Raw genomic sequence first — 24,865 nt, forward strand, 5'->3', positions numbered from 1 at the left:
TGGCTTTAGTGTTGCTCATCATCAATATTCAATGCTAGAATATGTATTCTAGTAGCAGACGCATGGTGAATCAAGATGATACGCCGGAAGCACTTTTGGAATGTCCCGAGAACAGGATAAATACCCATCGACGGTCCTCTAACTTGACCTTGATATGCAACACCAAGATTTTAAGATCGCCACGATAATTTAGCAAGACACAACAAACCTGGTGTATCCCCTAAGCAAGATGTCCCGAGCCCCTAGCAGAGCACCAAGCAATGCCCCTTCCCATGCCCCTTCCCATGCCCCTTCCCAGACCCCTTCCCAGACCCCTTCCCAGACCCCTTCCCAGGTCGATGCGTGGCTAGCCCTAACGAGTGCTCCCCCGCGGCCATCCAACTACAAAGTGCCGACGGTGGCTACCGTTGCCGAAGAATTCAGTAGCGCAAACCCGGTCACCATCGCCTCGGCGTCCCAAGGTCCCCACCCGAGCACATCTGCGAGCCATGCCCCGAGCCGCGCCACCGGCTCGTCCTACTCGCGAGCCGGGCGGACCCTCACACCGAGCCTAGCAGCGGCAGCAACCTCCTCCCGCTACCCGGGTTCAATGGCCGGCGCCGGCGTCCCCACCCTCTCCGAAGCCCCCTCAGCGGCACCCAGCGCAGTGCCCACGCGTCAAGGCACACAGCCGCCCATCGCGCCCGACGCCGACGATCTGCCCATGCCGACGACCGTCGCGCCCGTGGGGGGCAGCAGCACGAAGATCCCGAAGAGCGCCCTGGCGAGCCGAGGCCCGAACACCATCGTCGACCCGGACGAAGCGGGCGCCGCCGCCCCGACCATGATCCCGACCGCCAGCGGCGTGCCGATCGCGTCCAAGTACACGTCGCAGGCCGACATCGCGGCGGCGACGCGGCAGGCCAACTACTCGACGCTGGGGGAGGAGGAGCGCCGGCGGCAGGACCGGTGGGCCAAGGCCAAGGCCGACCAGTTTGCGCCTTGTCCCATGAACTACATGTGGGAGCGGCACGTTACTCGTGAGCACCCCTTCCCCCTTTTTCTTTCTTTCTTGTATCGACGTAACGGTTCGTGTGGCTGATGGACGGTATCTCGCAGACCCAGGTTATAGGTGCATCGGCGGGACCCATTTCAGTAAGTCTCCTCCCATTTCACCGCATGGCTCTCTTTCTATATCTCTCTCGTGGGGGAGATCCTCCCAGGAGGCCCTCAGCCTCTCCTGCAAATAAACAAGTCCGAGCCCCCTTGAGGAAAGAGAAGATGGTACTGACTAGCATAACTACCTAAAAGTGAGCGACCTGGCGTTGACCCAAGGCGATCCAAGCCTATACACCCGGATTCGTCCCCCAAGAAGCATGCAAGGCCAGTACCTGCCCAATTGGAACGAGGGAACAATTCCCCATGGGTTTTGGGGACCAATTAAACCGATGTGTTGGGATAAAGAAGAAGAAAAGTGGATTTATCCTCCGTGGTGTTGAAAGAGCCAGTATTCATAGGTAATGGTATGATGGTAGGGGTGAGCGTCACCACATGTACATAGGACTTCCGCTAGACCGTGCAATATGGCGTTCACCCATACGATGGCCAAGATGTCGAATTTCAAGAATGAGAGCTCCCCAGTTCTGCTGCAGAACGGCACGAACAATTACTCGACCACGCTTGGGTCAAGATAATGAACAAAGTAAAAGAGGTTTTGAATTGTGGCGCCTAGTCGCCAAACCAGCCTATGCCGCTCCATGTGTTGTGCCATTATTGTACATGCAGAAAATGCCCAGCCTGCAAGCTCTCTCCCCCTTCTTGTTCTGCCATAGGATATTGTAGCGCCCTGTCTTTGTTTCAACCCAGTCCCGATCTACTGATCGTGCCCGTCGAAACACAGCTACAATTTCCAACTGTCTGTTTGTTTGTTTGTAGTAACCGGCTCCCCGGCGGTCTCGTACCTGGTGAAAATAACGACAAATCTATAGGGCGAGGTTGTACGAGTACTCGTCCTCCATGTTCTGGCTGAGCCAGAGGACGACGCTGCTCAGGCCGACCAGCCCGTTGGCGACGACGTTCTCGACGCCCATGGTGAGGGCGGGCCACTCGACCTGGGGGACGACGAACTTGAGGACGAAGACGGTGACGCCGCCGGCCATGCCGCCGGCGAGGGAGGCGAAGCCCAGGAAGAGCACCACGCGGGCCTTCCACGCGACGCCGCTGCCGCTGTAGGAGAAGGAGTCGGCCGACAGGCGCGCCTTCTCGACGCTGTTGATGATGAGCATGCCCAGCGAGCTGAAGATGAGCGGCAGCCAGTCGATGAAGGTCACGTGGACGTCGGAGCCGTTGTGGGGGGACTTGGACCAGACGGCGGCGTCGAGGAGGACGTAGAAGGCAAGGGAGAACTATGGAGAGGAATAGAGTTAGCGAGCGGCCTCCTCGGCGTTTGCGGTTCCTTGGTTGGGGGACGCAGCAGTAATGCTGAAGGGACAGAGCGGGAGTCATACCAGAGCGCCAGCGCTATAGACACCTGCGTTGCGAACCCAGGCGCTGTTCATCCATTGCGGCTTGCTGAACTTCCACAGGCGATCATCCTCCATTGTCGCGGCGGTCGGACGGTCGTCGGGCTCGTCGGGGAGAGGGAAAGGTTTATTATACAAGTCGTAGTAGTGATCCGGTCGGACGAAGACCTGGGGGGTTTGCTGGGAGGCGTAGGATAAAAGATGTCGTCGTTGGTGGTGAAGTCGCAAGTGTACGCGCAAAGATTCCGATGGCTAGGCTGAAGCTCCCGGAACGACAGGGTCGAGGTGTGAGCTCAAAGGCGTCGGGCAGAGCTGGATGACGAACGGGTGTGGGTCATAGCGTCTAAGCTGGCTGACGGACCAACCATCACGTGCGCTACAGCGCCGGTAGCTGTTGAAACACCCCTGCCTGACAGCAACATGCCGATCAGTCAGTCCCTGGCAATTTGTCTGTATTCACTGTTTATGGGGGTTTCTCATGGATGCTCACCCATCATAGGGGAAGTCTTCATTTGAGACTGACCAAATACAATTGCGTCAGTGCAACTACCACCATCTGTAACAGGCTGCTCTTCGACTGTGTTGGTCGACCAAGCATCGGGTTGTACACCCGACTCACTGAAACCTACCTTATCACATGCCAAATACCAATGGTCGTCTCTCATCAAGCACACTACAGTACTTCGCTTTACATCTCACATACCTATATGTGTAACCAATGAAGCATCTAGCTACAGGAGGTGGACTGAATTCTTATAAGACACAATATACCACCGACACGGCGACGAAGGGGATTGCACGCTTGGGCAGGTTCCTGGCGCAGACTACCTCAACAACCCATCCTCATTCCGTCACATCCTCATGTCTTGCATCGTAGCATGACTTGACGCGTTGTCTAGTAGTGATGCAGCGGCGACCAATGGGCCCTGTAGTCGGATGAGTGTCGTCAGCAAAGCTACTTTCGAGACACGAGCGTGAGAAAGACGGGTGCAAAAGCTTACCGTGTAAACAAGGTTTCGGTTCGTGATCCTCCACCCATCCTCTCCGCCTTGTTGCTCCCACGTATCCTGGTATTGCCCGTACGCTATTACGACGTTCTCAGGGCCTGTCATTGCCTCGGGCCCCGTCCCAGGCGTCAGGAAGTGCGACGCCGTGTAGTAAGTGATCGAGATGGCCGACGTGGGGTTGCCTTGATTCGTCAGGGTGCGATATCTCAGCATCGCCAGGTGGTGTCCGGGATGAGGGAATAATTGATAGGGAGACTACCGTGTATGTACTTACAAATTTGTATGAACTGCGTACCATACGTGTGCTGGGTGCCTTTGAACATGGTAAGTGAGTCCTGGAGCTTATCCCTGATGGCCTGCCGGCCCTCCAGCACCCCCAACGGATATGAGTAGTTGGCGCGCGCACCCTCGCTGAAGATGCGGTCAAAGGCCGAAAAGGTTCGGGTGTCAATAGCAAAGGGGTACAGAGCCAGCTTGTTGCGAATTGCTGACTCGGCGGCCAAGTCAGAGGCCGCGCTCGGGGCCTGGAGAGTCTGGACCAGCTCAGAGAGAGGTACAGGGCCAGGAGAGATGTTGGGGCATGGCGGCGAAGGAGAGGCGGAAGAAGCTATGCCAGGGTCAAGGCTGTATACTGGCTGGCTGAACAGTGTCGCCAATGAAAACAAGGAGAAGAATACGAAGGAGGTCAGGCTCGGCATCGTGGAAAGTCAGCTGCGCAAATAGGGGCCTCGATTTACCAACGTTGGAAGTAAGGAGTCAGTCAGGATCAAACCTGCTCGCAGTACGGTGCAATATGGCCCTCATGTCGAATTCACCAATACGACGCCAGCCGACGCCAGGACCAACTCGGCTTCCTTGTTGCATATCACGAAGGAGCTAAGGCAGGAGGATAAGAACACCACGCGGCATTCTCCGAAGCAAGGAAGCCGGCCGACAGGACGTCATCCCTACCTACATAGTCTAATTACTATCAACCTACCATCTAATAATATCTTGGGGTTCACGGCCAGCTTTATTTCGGTTGGTTCAGAACACGGCACAGCTGCTTGAGCCGCAAACGAGCCTTCGGAGCCGCAAGGTCCTGCATTACGAACCTTGTCTGAATAGGGGCATTGGTAGACATCTCTCGGAGTGGTTGGTTTCCATTAGAAACCAGGTACACGGCCTGGTAATTCCCTTCCTTGATGGTAAAAAGCGTGTCATCAGAACCCGATAAACTAGATGCAAGGCAACTCGTGGCCGTGGTAGCAAATTTGGGTGCCTTCAGCCCGATGGAGAACAAGGACCCGGGCCGACTGCCTGCAGGAGCATCTAGAGATCAAGGACTGTTTGTGATTACCTCATTACGAAGTCAAAGTCTACTTGTTCGCATCCGAACCGGGCGCCTGGCTAAGCCCCCTCGACCAACACTACGCACACGAAGCCATGATCACATCCTGCCTTCCCTCGCTCCGCCTCTTCGTGGTCCAGCAAAAGAGCCGAATCGGCAGCAGCGGCGACTGTAACAGCAAACGGGATCTCGTTTCTGCCGCTGCCGTTGCCGTTGCTGCCAGACGGCGGCAACGCCCGTCATACTACCATCTCGTCGACGACAACGACGGGGCACCCTTTGTCGGTAGAGCACCCTCAGCAGTACGGCCAAGCCGGGAAAGGCTTCCGAGGCGGCTAACACCACCAGCGCCGGGGAAATATCGCCAGAGAGCATTCCGATAAGCTTGAGTGAGGTATGGTATAGACCAAAATCGGGAAAGAGGGAGGGACGGGCAAGAAGAAATCGAACAGCGGCTTGGCAAATCGACAATTCTTACAAACTTATAAGGGCCACTCGTGGCTGAAGCACAAGATCTAGATCTTCTTAGTTGCCCCATTAAGCCCAGGCACGTCGGTAAACAAAATAGGGGCATGTAGCCCACAGAAGAGCCGAAAGTTCAGTGAGCTTCCACTACCTAGCAGTTAAACAGAAAAATAGGAACGTTACGGCCCCGATCCAGCCACCGCATCAGACGTCGGTAAAGTTAAAATCACAGCAGGGCTCAAATTTTATGAATGTGTAGAATTCAGGCAATATGGGTGCTCTATTAATGGCAGCGAAGCCCTCTGTGCACCCCCTATCGAGTATTCCGCAATGCAGGCCACCTTAATCGTACTACAATGTGTCTCGTGATATGGCGAGACTATGTGCCGCCCCTCAACGCCTATGCGGAAATTCATCACTCCGTAAACGCCAGTGCGTGACCTGGACGGCCCATCATTCTGGTCTTGTTCCAAAGTCATCGCGTTGTGATACATGCAGAGCACAGATGTCGTGGCTCGTAAACTTGCTGTTTCATCTTCAACCCCCAAGAAGAATACTTATCTAAAGCATCCCGAGACGACTGAAGACAAGAAGCTGCATTTATAATTCGTAGTAAATGGTCGAAGGCGCAAACGTGGGTATTAATACAACACTATGGCCGAGTCGTTTTCGGCCAAGAAAACACACCAAATCATCGTTGTTGGCAGTTGGCTGAGTCCAAATTCGATATGCTGCCCTGATCCTGGCTGTCATGGATAACCAATGCCGATCCTGAGAAGAACTTGGATAGACATATTGTGGTTGGATAGTAATTATAAGCCATTCCGAAGACAATTGACAATGTGGGCATTGAAAGCTCCAGGACCGGATTGGAGCAATATCAAACTCGGTTTGTGGGTAGTTGTAGTTGTGCACCGGATCAGATCTCGATCGTCTTCATGCCCTCTTCAAGATCCTTATCCTCCGGAGCCTTGCCGTTCACAGCAGCGGTCTCTGCCTTCGGCGATGAGTTTTCCTTGTCCTTGGGCGACTCGCTCGCGTTGGGGAGTTCCAACTTCTTCGCTTCGTCCCCAGGGCGTGGGGTTTCAACTTCGACGAGTTTCGTGGGTGTGAGGTTGTTTGTGGCAAGCTTGTTCTCGGAAAGGGCGGAAGTGCCGCCCTCCTCAGTAACTTGGGCCAAGGGGCTCGACGTTCCATAGCCTGGTCGAATGGGGCTGGTCAAGGGCGATGGGCTGCTCAGTCTCTGAAGAGACCTGCCGCGGGTTTCGCCGTTGGAAGCATCGGCTGGACTGGCGTAGGGAGAGGCACCGGGCGAGGGCATTCCACCGGGGGCCATTGACCTTCTCTTCGCTGCGGCCTTGGCAGTCCGGCCATGCTTCTGGTCCATTCTCCATCGGAGAATATCGAAGTAGGAGGGCTCGACGCGGGTGGCCTTAAATTCCCGCAGTTTGAGCTCCGAGGTTTCCTCATCAACGAACCACTTGCCACTGTTCAAGTCGTCGGCCACCACGGCCAAGAAGTGGCCCCACGATTTCGCAACGACATATTTGATGTCGTAGTCGCGACCGAAGAGGATGATTTGTCCCCATGTTCCGGTTGGGCCGGGAGCCAGATCAACAGCCAGGTTGTTGCCGCCCCAGTCTCGCACAAGGGGGATCCAGGCTTGGTGAGCGTAGGCGCGCTGCACCGCACCCGCAGGCACGGAGTCCTGTTTCGCAAGGAGGTCTTGTTTCCAGTTGGAGGTCTGGGAGCCAGAAGGCGATGATCGGGAAGACGAGGCCTGGTTGCTGCTACCGCCAAAGGCCTTGGAGGGCATAGCGGGCTTGATAACGTTCGTTTCGAGCAGAAACTCCTGGTTCACCTTGCGCCATTGGTCCCACTCTTGAACAATCTCCTCGCAATCCAACAGCATAGAGCCGAAAATGATACCCGTGGGCATGCCACCTCTCTCTTGGCCGTCGTGGACTGAAAGAGAGTCTCTGATATCCTGCGGTAGCGAGCAATCAAGCTGATGCTCCAGTTCGTTAATGTCATTGTTCGTACAACCTTCGCACAGTTGGTCCCAGAGTTCGGGGTAGTTCTCTTCAGCCCAGGTGTCTATCCGCCTCCAAGTGTGGGTGACAGGAGGTGCCGGAGGCATACCATCCGCAAAGGACTGCATAGGGATTTCGCCAGGGCTGCTGACTGTCTCGAAACCGTCATCATTTGTGTTCTTTGCGCTGAATGACCGGAGTCCTGGCGAATAAGGGCCGCCCGGACCAGGAGAGACGGGAGATGGCGCAGCTCCGAGGTACGAGTTATCCTGTCCAGCCAATCGACCGGTCTCGTCGATGTAAGACGATGAAATGTCGGCACGAGATTCATTGGCGGCTGTAGCGACGGATGTGAGGGTGCTTTGTCTGTTCAAAGGAACGTGTCTGCCCGATCGGTAAGGAGAGTCGTAGGATGAGTCTGGAAACCGGATGTCAGAAAGTGGAAACATGGCGACTTCATGGCATCTCGGGGGTAGACTTACGGCGATCATTACTGGTCATTGTATGCCAGAACGACCGAAAGGTCCCTCCAATTCTGTATGAATGGTCAGTCATATCTCCCAAATGTCGAACCGCCCGCAATCGCGTTTGTCTCTGCTTTCACTTCGCCTCGCGCCATAGGGCTGATTTTGTCTGACTTACGTGTTGGCCATGTTGACTGATCTGGTGCGTGTCCAGGGTGAGGTTGGTATTAGGGGAGTCGTTGTTGGGAATCCTTATTTTTCCTCAGCGCCGGGACGGCAAGGCAACGGGAGCGTAAGGGTTGATTGACGGGTTTGATTACAATTAGCTTCGCGGGCAACTGAATCTAGGCGTAACTCGGGACGGTCACAAAAAGAAGGCGTGGGCAGAGCGGCAGCTTGCAACGAGCAGCAAACAAAGAATTGGCGACTGTAGTGTCTGCGTAGCAGAAGAACGATTGACGGGAAGCGTGCTGGGCCGAGACGCGATGCGATGTTGGTCGAACACGAATGAGTGAACGAACGAACGGAAGGACTGGACAGGAGTCGCCGAAAATGCCAATAATAAGTTTTGGAGGTGCCTGCGCCACGGGTTGAGAAAGGGGGTGTTTTTGTACGACTGGAGTCACTTGGACTGGACTGGACTGGTCGACGGACGGGGTGCAAGTTCAAGGTGTAGGGGGAGGCCGCAGGTCTGGTGGGTAGGGTGTGTGGGAAGGGAATTGGGAAGTGGTAGGTACTTTGCGTCCCCCTTAGTATGTGAGGTGTACGGGCGGATCTCAACAACTGGACGGCTAGGTTAGGTGCAGGTACCTAATAAAGGGCCACCCCCCCTGGTCTAGTTCGGGTGTGGGTGCTTCACAATGCCTGGATTTGGTGGGCGTGTGCTATTTGCTGTCCTGTGCTCCCTCCCTAATAAGAATAATAAGTTCACCAGTAGCGTCTGTGGCCTGCAGGTGTTTGGCTAATTTCGGGCCGCCTGTAAATCGAGCGAATGACCGTCGCCGGTGTTGGTGCTCAAGCAATAATCAAGAAACAATGCAATTGAAAGGACGAGCTGCTGCTGGTGTCCTTTGTTGTTGTTGTTGTTGTCATCGCCGTCGTCGTCGATGATGACGGGATGACCGTGTACATACAGCAGGACACGAAGGAATACCTAGACTGGAACAGTTTGCTGGAATCTGCAGTATGTGTGTAGTATCTGGCGTGGAATGCTTGGGAACCAAATTGAATGAGGTGGTAGCCCCAGAACCCAAAATACCTTATTGTCCTTTGTCACTTCAATGCACGATGAAGCCCCCCAGTCAGTGCTGCAGTTCTGGTAATTAAAATCGAAAGGCATTAAATTCACTCCCCCCGCTAGCGACCCATCCACGCATTCACTTACAGCTGCCGCGAGATGAACTCCAGTGACTGAACGTGCGCCGAGCCTTCGCTGCAGCTGGCTTCTTTGGTTGCGTAGGGGTGGCCGTGGTTTCAAGACTCTGATTCAAATGGTGGAGCAGGGGACCCAATTGTTGCTCTTATACGTAGCGAGGGGGTAATCGTTCTTCGTCAATATTCTTCATCGGTTTGCTGCTTAATCAACACAATCCTTCACCCGTCGGAATGGTCTAGCCAAAGGTCACCGGGCATCCTGGTGACAGACTTTGACGGGAAGTTTGTAATCACCGGCTTTCAGGGGGGATATATCACAAGAGAGGGAGAAGGATGATGATGCAACGAACATCACTTCGCGTAAAGGAGGCAGCATGCCTCATCATACACTGGAACTTGTCTGCTTACTCACTGAAGCTCACGCAATATCAACCATAGTTATATGGGTAAGATTAGGACAATGTAACTGTGCTACATATTGGTTATGTAGGACTACTGCCAACTGACTGCTACCAAAGTATGCAACTGGTCATATTCTCAAACCAATGGAGGGGCGAGGGATGGATTGCAGGGTCGGACCCAGACCATTTGATCAAGATCTGATTTCATTTGCATGAAATAACTACAGAACGCATTGCGGGAGCTCAGCCATGTAGCAGACCCAGCCAACGGTCAACTGCGACCATCGACACTGCCTGGTGCTGGATGCCCTGGGTGCATGGCCTAGGTATTGCGCGCAGCGCTGATTGGCTTTGAACCTTATCCTGTGAGGTCATGGGTTCTCGTGACATCTTACAACGGAATTTCGAGGCTGTTACCGTCGCAAATATAGCATTCGTCATACTGCTATCTGCCAGCCAAGAAGACAGACAGGTGAAATCTACCTTCCCGCCTTGCGACGAGTCCGTCCGTCCGTCCGTCCGTCTGTCCATCCTGGGGTTGGGCGCGGCTCATCCCTTTACCCACCGGTCGGTGCCGTTATCTTGATGTTTGTTTTAAGTTCGGGGGGTCCTGATCTTGGTATCGCGTTGGGGAAGTGCAATTTTGTGAGGTACACCTTGCATCACCCGCCCGCCCCGTGGAGGATTAGAATCCATAATACCTATTTGCATCTCTAGGGCGACGCACATCACCCAGCCCGAATAACATAACATCAAGGTAGGCCGACATGGACGAGCAACGTAGGGGAACTGTTGTTCTACCACTCCAGCTGCTAACTGCCTGACTAGCTACTTAGTATCAAAGGTATGAATGATTGCTCTGATATGCACTTGGAACCACGTCACAGTCGATTCATCTCATCGTGCATGCGGTCGCCGCAGGTGGAAGCCCCACTTCTCATCTTCCAGCCTTTCCCGACATCCTTCACCCCCCCAATTTCGCGGGCTTTTTTTAAGGAGGATATCTAGGATGACTTCTCCCCCGCCCTTCTTGACCGCCACGCCCGGAACTCCTATTTTGTTGAAACTCGAAACCGGTCGCCTGTGAGACGGTCTTCGATCTCACCGAAACTATCAGTCCGCGGTCGCTACGAAATGAAGGCGAGCTATCCGGAATATGATATGATGGCTGGCCGCATGCATGCACTTCTCCATCCTCAAACAGTTGAAATCCTGCTTTGTCAGTTCCTGCATGTGTGCCACTGCTGCCGCATGTGCTTGCTGGCCGATCCAACCCAATCGAATGAGCAACTTGAATGCGTTCTCACGCACCTTGCCCCGTCCTGTAGTCCGCCCGTCTGGGCGATACAGTACGGACCACCTACAAGGGTCAATCAAACCACCCTCAAAGTGGGTCTCAGCGCCAGCTCGTACCACCCTCAAATTACATAAAAGTATAAAATGTATAATTTTATTTTTTAAAACGTTTTTAAATAACAGAAAAAATACGGTAATAATTTAAGGTTAAAATAATGTTTAAACTAAGTTTAAACTTAATTTAAACTTTATTTAAATATAGTTTAAATTAAGTATATACTTTTTTAAAAAATAAAAATTTTATTTTTATTAATTTTTTTAAAAATATTATTAAAAAGTATATTTATATAATAATATATTTATATTTTAATATTTTAATATTTTAATTTTTAATTATTATAATTTTAATATCTTATTATTTTAATATTTAAGTATATTTTATTTAATTATTTTAATTTTTTATTTTTAATTTTATAAAACTTTATTTTAATATTTAATTACTTTAATATTTAAATATTTTTATTTTTTATTTATTTTTTTTTATAAAACTTTATTATTTTATATTAATTTATTTTTATTATAGTTTTATTATTAATATATATTTATAATTTTAAATATATTAAAAAATAAAATAAATATATATTTATTTTAAATACTTTTTTAAATTTAAATATTTTATTTTTATTTTTATTTTTATTATTTTAAATTTTAAACTTTAAAATTTTAAAATATTTTATTTAATATTTAAATATTTTATTAATATTATAATTTATATTATTATATTTTATATTAAAATTAAATATTATATTTTTTAAAGGTTTAAATTAAATATATACTTAATTTAAATATTATTTAAATATTAAATTTTAATATTTTATTTTAATTTTTTTTAAAAGTTTAAACTAAGTATATACTTAATTTAAATATTATTTAAATATTAAACTTTAATATTTTATTTTAATTATAATTTTTTAAAAGTTTAAACTAAGTATATACTTAGTTTAAATAATATTTAAATATTAAATTTTTATATTTTATTTTTATTTTTAAAAGTTTAAACTAAGTATATACTTAATTTAAACATTATTTAAATATTATTTAAATATTAAATTTTTATATTTTAATTTTATTTTTATCTTTATTTCTATTTTTAAAAATTTAATTTAATTTAAATATTTTTAAAAATTAATATTTTAAATTTAATTTTTATTTCTTTAAAAATATAAATTAAGTTTATACTTAGTTTAAACTTAAACGTTTATTTAATCGGTTTTTCTAAAATTTTAAACGTTAAATTTAAAATTTTATAAAATTCCGTTATTTCAGCATAGACCAACTTTGAGGGTGGTGTGATTGACCCCTGTAGGTGGTCCGTATCAGGAGCCCAGTCGGTCTGGCATCTGGCTGGTCTGTTTTGTACCCCTTTTACCCGCCACATCCATCTTTTGACAGACGCCCTGTGCCTTTGCCCTGCAGCTCCCACCCCACACCAATCATCCCATGGTCTGTCTACAGTACCTAGAAACTTATGCGCCTCGGTCGAGGAACCGTTGGGTCACTAACGATACCCCGTAGCGACCTATCCGCGTCCGTGGTTTCGCAAGAAGGCAGCCAGTCGTAGAAACAATGCAATTCTTTTGCGGCTAAGGAAGCAGACCTCCCCGAGCTAGCCGGGAGGGATGGCCAGACCGGCGCATGGGTACCTGACTTGTCAAAAATTCGCTTGCGCCGTTCTGACCGCTGCGGCGTTGGTCCTTGTTGGTTCTTGTATACTCCTGGATCCGTCTGCTGGCGCTAGACTCTAGAGTGAGGCCTAAGCCCACGTTCTACGGATATAAGAAAGAACAAGAGCTCACCTCGTACCGGCCATGAGAGCGTATCGCCTATCGGCACAACTCTCCACTACGACCTAGACGGGATTTCTCTTCCCGGTTAACAAATGGATGACAATTACGTGACTTCATAGGCCTATAGCTGGAGGCGTTCCTCTTTTGTTGGAAAGGATTTCACTGATAAATCGGAGCATTTTTCAGCTGGGAATCCAATCTGGCCGAGCCTACGAGGGAGATGGGACCCATTCTTGGCGCTATGCCTGGAGAGATGAAAGAGATATGCCGAAGAAAAGAATTAAACCCCTGGGCCCCAGTTGTTTCTGGAAACGCGCACCGCCACATCGGCGCAGCCATGCAGCGAGGCAGCTTAGGCGATTACCATCACCACTATTCCCGCCACTCCCTTACTGCTATGGCTTATTGGAGCTGGCAGAGAGAGCTTATCGCTTCTGTGTGACCTTTCATACGAGACGCATGCCATATGCACAGTAAGCAGGCTCGTAAACGAGACTGACATGGATCGTAGCCCTTATCTCACCTCGCAAACCGGTTTCCCGCTTCTAGGAGACGCATTAGCCGAGAAGACAGTGGTGTGTGCTTCTAAAGACTGACGGCAAGCATAATTCCTACTCGCAGGCAAATGGTTCGCCGCGCCGTAAGCTGGCAAAGCCAGACCTCACCACCAACAACCGGTTTCTGAGACAATTCGTATCCAATACATGCATTGGTAACGTCGTTTCTATTCCCTGGGCTGGGCTGCACACCATAAAACCATAAACGCCCCCTCCAACGTAGATACGCCACAGCTTCCTCCCCAGTTGCGCCAACGTACTGCTGCGCCAACGGCGTGTCGCTGTCCGTCACACTTTACTTACCTCTCTCTCCATCCTTCCCCAACCTCTTGTCCCCCCGGGCTTGTCTCTGCCACGTCTATGCAGTTGCACCAGCCGTAGCCACCACAAAAATGGTTTGCATACCTACCGGTTGCCGGATGGTGGCGTGAACCACACAAGCTGAAACGCACCAGCCCATGGGCGGCGATGACGTTCTTTGTCCCACGACCCGAAATCAGGATGCACCGCCAGTCTTTGATGCCGGCAGTCCAGTCGCATCTGCCGCCTTCTAGCCGAATTTGCGTGTTGGAGTAGTAGTATAGTAGTACCTAGTAGCACCCTCCATGATTGCCTGTCTTCGCCTCCCCCTTGCCACCCTATTTCCCCCAACGTCATACAGCAGCTTCGCTCGCGTGGTGCTTATGCGCCGAGCCGCCTAAGAATGTTTCACGCCAATGCAGCTCAGCGAACCTGAAAGGCGGGACAGAAAAAAGAGGCGGGAGGGAGGTTCACGCAACCGACGTTACACAGGTGTCTGTCCATCAGTGCAGGAACATCATTCTTAACTGAAAACCTCTTCTTGTGAAATGGTATTGTAGGTGGCTGATACGATAATTAGATCTGTAGAGTTTATGAAGCAGCCCATGCTTATCTGCATCAGACGCTCCTACTATGGATAAGTACCAATTTAGAGTTAAGCATCGCTGAGATGCACGTGGTGAAGTTGATATAGTATACAATATCAAAAGCCACACTTGTGTAGCAGTATCCCCTTTAGAAAGTAGTCACGACAGCAAAGGCAAAGGAAAGCTCCTCATATAGCACTCGTCAAAAAAAAGTCGCTAAACACACGTTATATTACGGGATGAACTACCTAGCTCTGCCACATGTACTCGCTAAGCGCCAGGACCTTCTCGCCCATCTGCCTCTTGGCCGCGGCCGCGATACCGCGCTCCGCGTGGCACAGCTGCTCGCTGTAGCACAGCTCCAGCATGGCCTTGAGCTCATCGTAGCTGAACTTCTCGCTCTCCGGCACGCCGCCGCCCGCCTCGGCGTCCTTCTTGGCCTTCTCCACGATGCCGTCGCCGCCGCCCGCCGTGAACAGCGAGAAGTAGTTGGCCGCGCGCGCGAGGTCCACCCCGGCCTCGATGTTCTTGAGGTTCTGCTGCAGCACCAGGATGTTGAGCTGGATGCGTTCGCAGCCGCGCGAGTTCATGGGCTGCGCCACGAGCGCGTTCAACACGAGGTACGCGTTGACCAGGCGGCCGAGCCCGGTGCGCACAAAGGCGATCTCGGTATCCCGCAGGAAGCGGACTATCGTCTCATCGTAAGCGACGAGCTCCGAGTTGAGTGATATGATTTCCTGGTCAGGTTCTTTGATCTCCTGATCTGGCGGCAGGACGTAAGGTGCCGTGGTAGGTGACACCGAGATGGAAAGGGAGTGGATGATGCGGGCGCGGATCTCGGTGTGAAGGGTTAAGAGGACGGAACCAGCGAGTTCCTCGTAGGATGCTATAAGCCTATCAAAGGACCTGTACGGTGGTTAGTCCAGGTCATACCATAAAATGTTCACAATTCATAACGTACTGTACAGTATCCTGTGTCATGGGCAAGTACACAGGGCCGCTCTGGTCACTGGTCGCCTTGTTGGGATCGTTTAGGAGAGTCCATCGGCGGTTCTGCGTCTTAGGCATGGTCGGCCGCGACGAATCCGTCTCGTGGGTCGTGATGTGTCGCAGAGCCACGACCTTGACTGCAAGCCACTTCATACTGGTATATAATAGACAGAGCGAGGAAATGACATCGCGGTCTTGGATGACATCGTTTGGCTCCAGCTTGCGCTCATTGGTCTGTAAGATGAGGAGGTTGACCTCTTTGTCGAGCAGCTCGAGATTTGATTCTTCCGAGGAGGTCCATAGCTTCTTGATGGTCTCCTGGAGTTCACCGTTTGTAGTGGCGAGCTCGGCCGAGTAGCGTAGTGCGACTGAAGTTGTTGCCGGTTCTTGAGCCTTTGAAACTAACGACCTAAACCAAGCCTGGCAGCGCTCATGGTATCTCATCATCTGGCTGATGAGCAGAGAGCTGAGCGCCTGGTCATGGGGGATGGTTCCCAGCATGCGGCAGAACGCAGTGACAATGGTGAAGAATGATGTGGTGCCCTTGAACACAGGCCGCCTGGCTACAAGGCTCCAATCGCCATCTTGCTGGAACGAGTCAATCTCCGCAAAGACGTTGTCGCTAAGCTTGGAAAGTGTTTCGTCTAGTTGAGGTTGGAACACGTTGACCAAGAAATTGTCAAGGAAGGATGTCAAGGTGCTCGCTGCGAGATCCGAGCCAGGAGGCACAATCACCTTCAGTCGCTGCAGGAAGACCAAGGTCGGTGGCAGGAGCAAGCTCATATTGAACACGCTGGGTTCAACCAAGGACTTGTACGATCCTGGGGCCTGCCTGGCCTCATATGCGCCCAGCATCGCATTCCTCTGTGTTTCTTTGCCGCCTTTCTTGTCCGCATCTTTGTTCTTTCGCTCGCCTGATGTCAGGCCAGGAACAGCAGCACGGATGATGCCATCGAGTGCTTCGTACTCGGTCGTCATCTCCGCCGACTTCGAGTCGGCTTCCGAGAACTTGAAGAGGCTCTCCCTGCCAGCATCCTTGTTGCCGTTCATGGGGTTACCCAGGTTCGGCGAGTTGTTGTAATGGTACACGTCTGCGTCCGTGGTGACATAATTGTGTAGTAGAGAGCGAATCTCGTTCTGATAGAGGTTCCAGAGCTCCTTGAAACTACCAAGCAGAGCGTTGTTATTTCCTGAACCCTCTCGTCGAATGAGAGCCTTGATGGATTCATGGAAGACCCGGTGGCCTTCGGCAATGGCTTCAAACTTGCCGTACAGCGTCCACAGCAAGTCATAGATGACATCAGCCCGCATCTGCGTCTCACGGCTGCCGTACATATGTAGGCCTTCCTGGCTCAACGAGCCGCCGCGCAATGAGCTCGGATGCCTCTGGTCCACCTCGTTGATTGTCTCGTTGACAATGGAGAACAGCTCGACTGGTAACCGTTGCTTGAGGTTGTCTACTGCACCTTCCAGCCTCCCGAGTTTATTCAGAGCCTCAACCAGTAGACTCACGTACCAGAAAGTGTCGGCTTCGGGGTTCTTTGCCGGATCCTCAACAACCGCGTGCCGAAGATCCAGGGTATCAAGTACAACATGGAAAGGCGTAATGGCAGCTTGATCGCCATAGCTCTCATTGTAGCCATCCTGCTTCTTTGCGAGATTCTGCCATCTTTCTTGGCAGTAGGGCGATTTCAGATATAAGTGCTCGTGTAGTTCCTCGACCAAGATGTCCATCAAGGCCGTCTCTTGGTTTGCCAGATAGCCCCTCAGATCGGTCAGCGCCCCGATGTCGTCCAGCTCGGGCTTCCTCAGCTTGCGTAAAGCGTTCTGCAGAACCTCGACGGCCGTCAGAAACCTCTTCTCAGATATGCGTGCTTCGAGCTGGTCAGGGACCGTCCTAAGGTCCTCTAACTCGTTCAGCGTCTGCAGCACCTCGTCGTACATCTGTGAAGCTTTGTACATCTTCTTGAGCTCTGGGTCGGTGGAACAGAGGTTGGCTCGGGAGGTGTTGAGGGATTCCTTGAGGGTGCGGACGCGTTTCTGTGAGGACTGTATGCTGCCCTGGATCTTGTGGAAGGTACCGATCGAACTGTTGAAGCCCTGATGGTGTTCGTGCACGATTCCCTTGAGGGAGTCTTGGAGGTATTGATGGGTTTTCTGGAAGTTCCTGTACTCGTGGGCCCTGCCAACCGAGCTGGTGTCGAGAAGCTGCAATGCTAGCGACGCCGGGATGCAGTTGTCCTCGCATAGGGCGGGCCATTCTGCCTTGACTTGTTCGAGGACCTGGGAGATCTGTCGTTCGGCGCTGGACTGTTGGGCGCGCTGCAGCCTCGAGGACGCGGTCGAGCCACTATAGCCGCCAGCGCCGTTCCGGGGCGAGTCGAGGGGCGGTGGTCGTCGTGGGTTCATCTGTTGCGGAGGGGTGGCGTAGCGTTCGCTCCCGTAGCCGTCACCAAACTGGTCGTATTCGTCGCCGCCTCCTCCATTCTGCGGTAGGTCCTTCCTCCCGAAGGAGCCGTATCCATTAGCGCCGCCATTACGATACGATGCGCCGCCGCCATATCGGTTTGCCATGTTGATGATGCATATGCACCGGCAAGGTTATCGTCGACGTGAGGCGCTATAGCGGCGGATGACGTGGCATCGCGGGTCGGATCCCAGTCGCAGTATGGTCGGTAGTTCGATCAAGCAGTCGATATAAATCCCGGGTAGGTTGAACGAGGATCTAGTCTTCTGATTGTAATCCGTCGTCGAGGTTTCGATGTAGGTTGGGGGGTTAATAATCGTTTCACCGGAGATTATCTGTAGGGTACCTAAGCTTGGGCATTAGGCCACCTGCAGTGTTCTGTGCAGTGCACCAACTGCAGGGATACGCTAATTGTCCCCGAGCTCAGCTCCTTATCATAGGTAGGTACAAGCCTCCAATCGCAACCTCATCCAAAGTCCAAACACAACCACCTCCAATGCACCCGCGACGACTTGTTACACATTTTGAGCGAGCCAGGCCTGCATTCTGGCTGCTGCTGTTTATATGCTCTGGAATGACCGTGGCTCCTCGCTCGGTGAGTCACAAGTGTCACTTTACGAACCACTACAACTCAAGGGCTGTCTGTACCCGCTCTCAATATCCCTACCAGACAGGGGAATGGTCAATACTGATTGATGGTCATATGCAACACCAACTGCCAAAACATACTCAGGCTTTCGACTTGCCCATGGATAAATTGGCAGCGCCATTATTTCTGGATGCTTCCTCGATAGTATAATGGACTTCCACTCGACATCATAAGTTGGACAGGCTGCATGCGGTAAGAAAGAAGTATTAGGCACTTTACACATTACTATCTAAAAGTCATATCGTATCATATCATCTCGTACTATAGCCGCCATATCTCCTCAAGGCTTTATGGCCTTTAGCCAGGGACTGCTCAAGTCCGTGTAGAACGACGCGCCCTTGACCTTGGTCGGGGCCCCATCCGCCGTGACCGCGCAGTTCTCGAGCCAGTCGCCTTCGGCCTCGTACTTGTCGGCGACGTACTTGACGTAGTCGCTGAGTAGGCACGAGCGACCGGGCCCGTTCTGGCACGAGGGCACGGGGTAGACGGCGTCGTTCAGGCGGATGCGGATGTAGGTGGCGTTGTTCTGGGCAGCTGGTGGTGTCCCGGTGATGGTGGGTACCGCGATAACGCTAGTTGATGTGGTGGTGGTGACATTGCGCACCATCGATGACAGTGTAGTCGACTGGGCTGTGTTGTTGTGGCGGCAACCCCGGCGCGTGGTAGTAACGGTCCCGTTACCTCCTGCTGGGTTGCTGGGCATGGCCCGGCAGTTCAGACGCTCGAAGGCGATGGTGCCTCGCATGGTGACGTAGCGGGATCCGATCCACAGCCGGTTGTCGTCCTTTTCCGTAGGCGACAGCAGAGGCTGGGCGTCAAAGACACCACTGGATGTGACTAGTTCGGTCAGTTGCCCGTCATTGAGGAATGACACCAGCAACTTGGGTACATCGAAGCTGGAACCGTCGGCCTTCCTGCCGGTGATGTTGGGGCCCTGCGCGAAGAGCCCCATGAGGGCGTCGAGGTACGGGGTCATCATCTTCTTGTTGAGGTCAGTCCCGGGGCCGATGCCGTAAAAGTACCGCATGTCGTTCGAGTATTGATAAGCCTTGAGCTCCTCGTCCGTGAAGACGTCGCACCACGGGGAAAGACGACCAGTGATCTGGCTTTCGTAGCCGCACAGGTAGGGGATTGAGGTGATATCTCCGGCGGTCAAGGTCAGATTACCGGTGATGAGAGCATTGAGACGGGCCTGGACCGGAGGAATCCAGATATTGTTCCAAACACCTTGCTGCTCGCTTCCCTCGTCATCTGCGAAGTTAGGACACATGTCGGAAGGTGCCAGAGAATCTCCAATGCCGCCAGGAAACCTCTTTGAAGTGACAGACACCACGCTGCCGAGAGAGTCCGACTCCCAGCCCAGGAATCCACGGACGAACATCTGGGCAGTCTGGAGGACTCGGGTGTAGTTGTTGGCCCACACTATGAAATCGTCTCCATCCTTGTACAGGTTGGGGTATCTGGTTCGCAGCTGGTATCCCATGTCTTGGGCCTCTTTTACTCCCGTGGGGCTTTCCATGGCAATTTGCTTTGAGGGATTCGTCAAAACTGTCTTCCAGTTCGGCATGAAGGAGAGAGCCCCGGAGGCTGTGTACCCTCCGGCGGAAAGCTATTATACTGTCAGCGAGACCTCAACACCGGGCGAGGAAATGCAATAGCTACCTTCTGCTGAAGGCTGACCCAGCCATTGTATGCACCCTGGTCGGGAAACCGAGATCCATGGCGTGAGACGTAGGCAGCCTGATCCACGTAGCAGTTTTCGGGGATATCAGATGAGATGCCATTCACATTTTCGCCTAGACACTCGAATCAGAATGGTTCGACCTCTACACCACAACAGCGCCTGCATACATACCAGCAAACCACGGGCCATTGGCACCCAACCACTTCAAGGGCTCTGCGGCGTTGGCACCGGCAGGCAAGTTGATGTCTTGGGCCGGGGCAAGCGGTTGGCCGGCGGCGGAAACACCCACGGCTGCGAGCGACGCGCCGATCATGAAGGAACTGACCATGGTCACAGTTGAACAATAGTAGTAGACGAACGAGCGTAGAAGTCTCGAAAGAGTGGACGCCTTCAACAAAACAGGCACGGCAAGGGGGAGAGTGATTCACTTCGTCTAGTTCACCTACCTAGTACACGGGAACCGCGTGCATCTTTAAGCTCCCACGGAGAGTAACAGTAACATGACTCGGCTCCACTCATATATCCTTGAGGATGCTTCCCGGGAGCCGAACAGGCTACATCGTTGAATCCCCAACGACCCCAGATGTTTCTGCACGTGTACATGTTCTATAGGCAGACGGAGGACATCAACGCACCCTGTCATGGTTAGATGACAAGGTACCCTCGCTACCAGATTGTACAACCGATAGTCTGCATAAAATCGAATTGGCGCCAAATCTCCCAACCGGGGAGGAGGCGATGCCATACTTGTCCCGGTCTTATCATCTTCACACGTGAATAGTATTCTATCGACCACGTGGGAGGCCAATCGGTTCTGGTTTGTGGTATTGTATCGAGAGATAAGATGCACATCGGAAATTGAGGCCAAGGAGGGTGGTATCGTGCGGGGGCTAATCTAAGGGGGTCAAGCGTTCGCAGCAACCCCTGCCGGGATGGCACTCGGTGAAGCACACAGCCTGGATAGCGTATCCAGCATACCGGTTCTCGAATGGGGTTCCTGATTCGGAAACGCATCCGAACTCTCAGGTTGTAGGTAGGTTATGTATCGGGCGTGATCTCCATCAATATTGATAAATAGGTACTTTATGTATTGACATACATGTAGGTGATTGGGTCAGTGCGGTTCCCTTTACATAATTGAAGCAGGCGAGACTGTTGACTGTTGGAACGCTGGCAGCGTTAGGGTGGGTTAGCCATGTACTCCTCCGGAGGCGGGGGACCCCCACCGCACCGGCTTTTCACCGCACAGAACTCGCCCGCCCGCAACCTCCATCGCAACATCGGCACCGCAACAATACGTCATTGGCCGTAAACCCTCATCAAAAGTTGTGTCAAGTCATTAGGCATTTGAGTCCGAGAATTTCACCACTCCCCATCTGCTGCACTATTCGAAACTCTCCAACAACAACATGCCCACCAGAATCCCCCAACCAGAAGACTTCGCGTCGCTGGCGCCCGCCATCACCGTCGGCCTCGCTTATCCCGAAGTCCCAGAGACCACGACGGCCATCCTGATCCTGTTCCACGGCCTGGGCGACTTCGAAGAAGCCTACACCGGCCTCGCCAAGACTCTCGCCTTGCCGGGCGTGATGGGCATCTCCGTCCGGGGCGTGACGCCGTTGCCGCCGGCGCTGCTGGGCTTGTCGGACGACGATGAGATGCCCACGCGGCACTTCCACTGGGGCGACGACCTGACCATCTCCTCCACGACGGGCGAGCTGGAACTCGACCCCGGCTTCACCAAGTCGACGGACGCGGTGCTGCAGAAGCTCATCCGCGGCGTGCTGATTGAGAAGTGCGGGTGGGACACGCGCGACATGCTGATGTTCGGCTACGGCCAAGGCGGGTCCGTGGCACTCGGTCTGGCGTCGCGCCTGCGGGATAACGAGCAGATGCCGGGTGCGGCAGCTGGCGGCAACGCGGCAGAACGTGCTTTCAAGGGCATTGTGTCGGTTGGAGGACCGTTGCCGGCGAGTATGGTTCCATCGATAAGCGCACGGGAGAAGTGTCGCACACCAGCCTTGGTTTGCCATGGTAGATCTAGTGAGGCAGTCGATGAAGAGGCCATAGAGGCGCTGAAACGCGAGTTCACAGATGTGCGCGAGGTGAAGTGGAAGAAAGGCAATGATGGAATGCCAGATAGCAGGGAGGAGATGCTGCCAATCATGCAGTTCTTTGCCGAGAGGTTGGAAAATGTTTAGCAGTGCTCAATCTCTGACAACACCAATAACGTTCACGACAATAGAACAGAAGTGAAGAAGAAAAAAAGAAATTGTCTTCCCAAGGAATCTGATCTGGCTGGGATAGGAAGGTTTGATTGTTGACTTACTCTTTGGTGGTGTAGGAGGTTTTGTATGTGATACGCTTTCTTCTTGTGTGTTTCTGTCGTCTTCAGCAAGGATATTTGGGTCTTCCTTGAAGTCGAAGATGGACTTGTGAATGTTTGCAATCCCATCCTTGCCCTGCACGAACTAGTTGTTCTGCAGATACTCGTCCTCTGGATAGCGGACTTCAGTTCCAAGGACACGGCCAAACCGTGCGTCCAAACGACGTTGCCGTTCAATGTTGCATGAATGCATGATGCATCTGAGGTACATGTTGTGGACAGCCGAACTGTTGTTTCGGCGATCTGTGCGAATAAGTCAGCATTGAATTCAAGACTCGCACGTTAGCCAACTGAGCCAAACCAGATTCCTTGGTCGACGGGAGGGGAGCTCATTATTCCGATTTGTAGGTGCCTAGAGGGTGTAGGACCGCCTGGGAGGTAGGCAGGTGGGTGTGTGTCTTGAGAGCTCGGGGCGGCCTTTCCTCTTCCATAGGGTTACCTTGCTTGGCTACTACCGTCATGGAGGACGAGGATAGTGGCCCCTGTAATAACCTCTTACCGTTTAGCTGCTACTCTTGATATTGATATTGATCTGATGCTAGTAATGGGCGTAGGTGTGAGTAACAACTCCAAAGTAGTCTCTTGTTTCTGAAGGCGAGTCAAGGATTGGATGGAGCTCTGCTTCTTTCCATGAGAGTCCATTCCAAGGTAGATGCCAATGATTCACGTTTTGCAGGATGTTCACACAAGCGATGTGGAAGTCCCTGTGAAGGGTGACTGGGGATAGATTACTCTGGGGGCTGTGGGTCCCGAGACTCATCCCATGGGTTCTCTTCAACCAATATATCTTTTTGTAAGCTAATTCATTGTGGCTAGCATTGCCGCCTTTGATAACTCGAATGCAACATTGGCTAACCTCCTAAGTCATTTCATCTCTATATTAGGTAGATGGTGGCATATGGATGTAGATGATACTCCTGGGCCTTGTGAGCTTTCCAGTCATCCTGGCCACAACTGCACCTCTTCTCTCCATCTTCATGTTCCTCATCTTGATCAAGGACGACTATGTACTCTTCTGGGACTCGGCTATTCAATGCAGTTTCCATGCCGTCTAGGGCAACACAAGTCAGCATACTTATGGTATAACAAACAGCACAGGAAATGATACTCACATATCGCCAGGCACCCAGCCTCATTGATCGAGGAGTACAGTAGTCGAGGCTCCAGCCCAAAGCGGATAAGAACAGCGGAACCACTGGACCGACCGCCATGGGAAATGAAGTACCCGAAGCAACAAAGATCGCGACGCTTCCGCCATCCAGCCACTTCTGACAGTGTTGCTCCTGGAAGGCGGTGTAGTGCTCCCTGACCAGGTCGCTTAGAGTATGCTTCGCGAACCACCTGCTGCCCAACGATTCATCCGAGGCCGAGCTCAAGCCCGAGTCCGGCCCGGCCTTCACCATAGAGACGATGTCCGTACCAACCACGGCAGACCAGAGCCCATACTGCACCCACGTGGCGAAACACATCAGCCAGGGTCGTCTGCGGCACGTCTGCCCGCCCAGCGCCAGAAAGAGGAGCAGCACGGGGCAGAAGGAGAAGGTGGAAACGACCGCCGTGATGACAACGTAGCTTCGCGGCTTGTCCGTTACGTTCCCGAAAATGCCGCGGGACTCTCGAATCACAGCGACCTGAATGGCTTGACATATGATACAAGCACCCAGGAATAGCTCTGATACCGAACCACGGGCTACATTTGTTACGTGCTTGAGTAGCGACGCCGATCTCGCGGCTCGGCATTGCGGCAGACTGAGGACCAGGACGTATGTGGTTACAAGACTGGCACCGAAAATGTATGACGCTATGCTCTGGCTCTTTGTCAGTGGTGCTCGATGAATCTCGCATGTCAATAAAAGACAGTATCCCTATGCCAGCCAGGTCGAAATCTAGCTCTATATTGCGGAGTAGCTTATAGCATGCCTCTGGAACGCACGCTGGGTTTGAAGCGTCGATTTGCTTCAAGAACGTCTCATTAAAGGCTCTGGATGCCAAATTAACTCCTTCCACAAGGTGAAGATCCTCAAACCAACGCAATAATCCACGGCAGTCGGGATATGAGATTCCGAAGTCGGCAGAATGGCTCGCAAGTACTGTATGATTGGAAAGGCATCACCTCCGCTGGTCCAGTCAAATGTTAAAGCTGCCATGGCGAAATCTGCAAACAAGTCACAGTCTGTGCCGACGTTCAGCTGCCGAAAGGTGTTGCTTCCAAGCGGCGGGCCGTTCCAGCTGAAAGTGGCCATGTTATACTATACATACAAGAAAGATGAATGTTTTCATTCATTTCCAATGTTGCTTCCCTGATTCTGTCTTAAACAGATTATCTAAATACCACCAGACTTTTAGGAATGACGGCTGACGGTAGGCCGCGTTCAATGTGCCACAATGCTGTCATCAGGGGCAGCCAATCACAACAGTCTACACAGATGAGTCTATTTTTGGACTAGATCTCATAACATGCCCACTGAAACCCCTTGTAGAGTTTTATAACAGTCGGAAATATTGACAAGTGGGTACTGGGGATATA

The 24,865-nt window shown here is 51.8% G+C and overlaps 8 protein-coding genes across 8 annotated transcripts; 3 read left to right on the forward strand and 5 right to left on the reverse strand.

Annotated features, from left to right (window-relative positions):
• Positions 1-229: 229 nt before the first annotated feature.
• PG985_001311 (uncharacterized protein) lies at positions 230-1,478 on the forward strand (the record flags this gene model as incomplete). The annotated part of the gene is made up of 2 exons (XM_066821080.1): positions 230-1,019; positions 1,291-1,478. The coding sequence occupies 2 exons, from the start codon at positions 230-232 to the stop codon at positions 1,476-1,478; spliced, it is 978 nt and encodes a 325-aa protein (XP_066691959.1).
• Positions 1,479-1,961: 483 nt separating this feature from the next.
• On the reverse strand, positions 1,962-2,579 carry PG985_001312 (uncharacterized protein; the record flags this gene model as incomplete). Its single annotated transcript, XM_066821081.1, has 2 exons — positions 1,962-2,384; positions 2,487-2,579. 2 exons carry the CDS (start codon positions 2,577-2,579, stop codon positions 1,962-1,964), a joined length of 516 nt encoding a protein of 171 aa, XP_066691960.1.
• Positions 2,580-3,352: 773 nt separating this feature from the next.
• Positions 3,353-4,206, reverse strand: PG985_001313 (uncharacterized protein; the record flags this gene model as incomplete). The annotated part of the gene is made up of 3 exons (XM_066821082.1): positions 3,353-3,427; positions 3,503-3,690; positions 3,783-4,206. The coding sequence occupies 3 exons, from the start codon at positions 4,204-4,206 to the stop codon at positions 3,353-3,355; spliced, it is 687 nt and encodes a 228-aa protein (XP_066691961.1).
• A 2,016-nt stretch (positions 4,207-6,222) lies between these two features.
• PG985_001314 (1-3-beta-glucan biosynthesis protein) lies at positions 6,223-7,989 on the reverse strand (the record flags this gene model as incomplete). The annotated part of the gene is made up of 3 exons (XM_066821083.1): positions 6,223-7,754; positions 7,819-7,871; positions 7,979-7,989. The coding sequence occupies 3 exons, from the start codon at positions 7,987-7,989 to the stop codon at positions 6,223-6,225; spliced, it is 1,596 nt and encodes a 531-aa protein (XP_066691962.1).
• Positions 7,990-14,410: 6,421 nt separating this feature from the next.
• On the reverse strand, positions 14,411-17,726 carry PG985_001315 (Sec8 exocyst complex component specific domain-containing protein; the record flags this gene model as incomplete). Its single annotated transcript, XM_066821084.1, has 2 exons — positions 14,411-15,068; positions 15,124-17,726. 2 exons carry the CDS (start codon positions 17,724-17,726, stop codon positions 14,411-14,413), a joined length of 3,261 nt encoding a protein of 1,086 aa, XP_066691963.1.
• Positions 17,727-18,548: 822 nt separating this feature from the next.
• Positions 18,549-20,280, reverse strand: PG985_001316 (uncharacterized protein; the record flags this gene model as incomplete). Its single annotated transcript, XM_066821085.1, has 3 exons — positions 18,549-19,877; positions 19,931-20,064; positions 20,124-20,280. The coding sequence occupies 3 exons, from the start codon at positions 20,278-20,280 to the stop codon at positions 18,549-18,551; spliced, it is 1,620 nt and encodes a 539-aa protein (XP_066691964.1).
• Positions 20,281-21,361: 1,081 nt separating this feature from the next.
• PG985_001317 (uncharacterized protein) lies at positions 21,362-22,153 on the forward strand (the record flags this gene model as incomplete). Its single annotated transcript, XM_066821086.1, has 1 exon — positions 21,362-22,153. The coding sequence occupies one exon, from the start codon at positions 21,362-21,364 to the stop codon at positions 22,151-22,153; it is 792 nt and encodes a 263-aa protein (XP_066691965.1).
• A 1,510-nt stretch (positions 22,154-23,663) lies between these two features.
• Positions 23,664-24,008, forward strand: PG985_001318 (uncharacterized protein; the record flags this gene model as incomplete). Its single annotated transcript, XM_066821087.1, has 1 exon — positions 23,664-24,008. One exon carries the CDS (start codon positions 23,664-23,666, stop codon positions 24,006-24,008), a length of 345 nt encoding a protein of 114 aa, XP_066691966.1.
• Positions 24,009-24,865: the final 857 nt, after the last annotated feature.

Source organism: Apiospora marii (genome assembly GCF_038362585.1).
Source record: "Apiospora marii strain CBS 49790 chromosome Unknown utg000001l_segment0_segment0, whole genome shotgun sequence".
Classification (NCBI taxonomy): Eukaryota; Fungi; Ascomycota; class Sordariomycetes; order Amphisphaeriales; family Apiosporaceae; genus Apiospora; species Apiospora marii.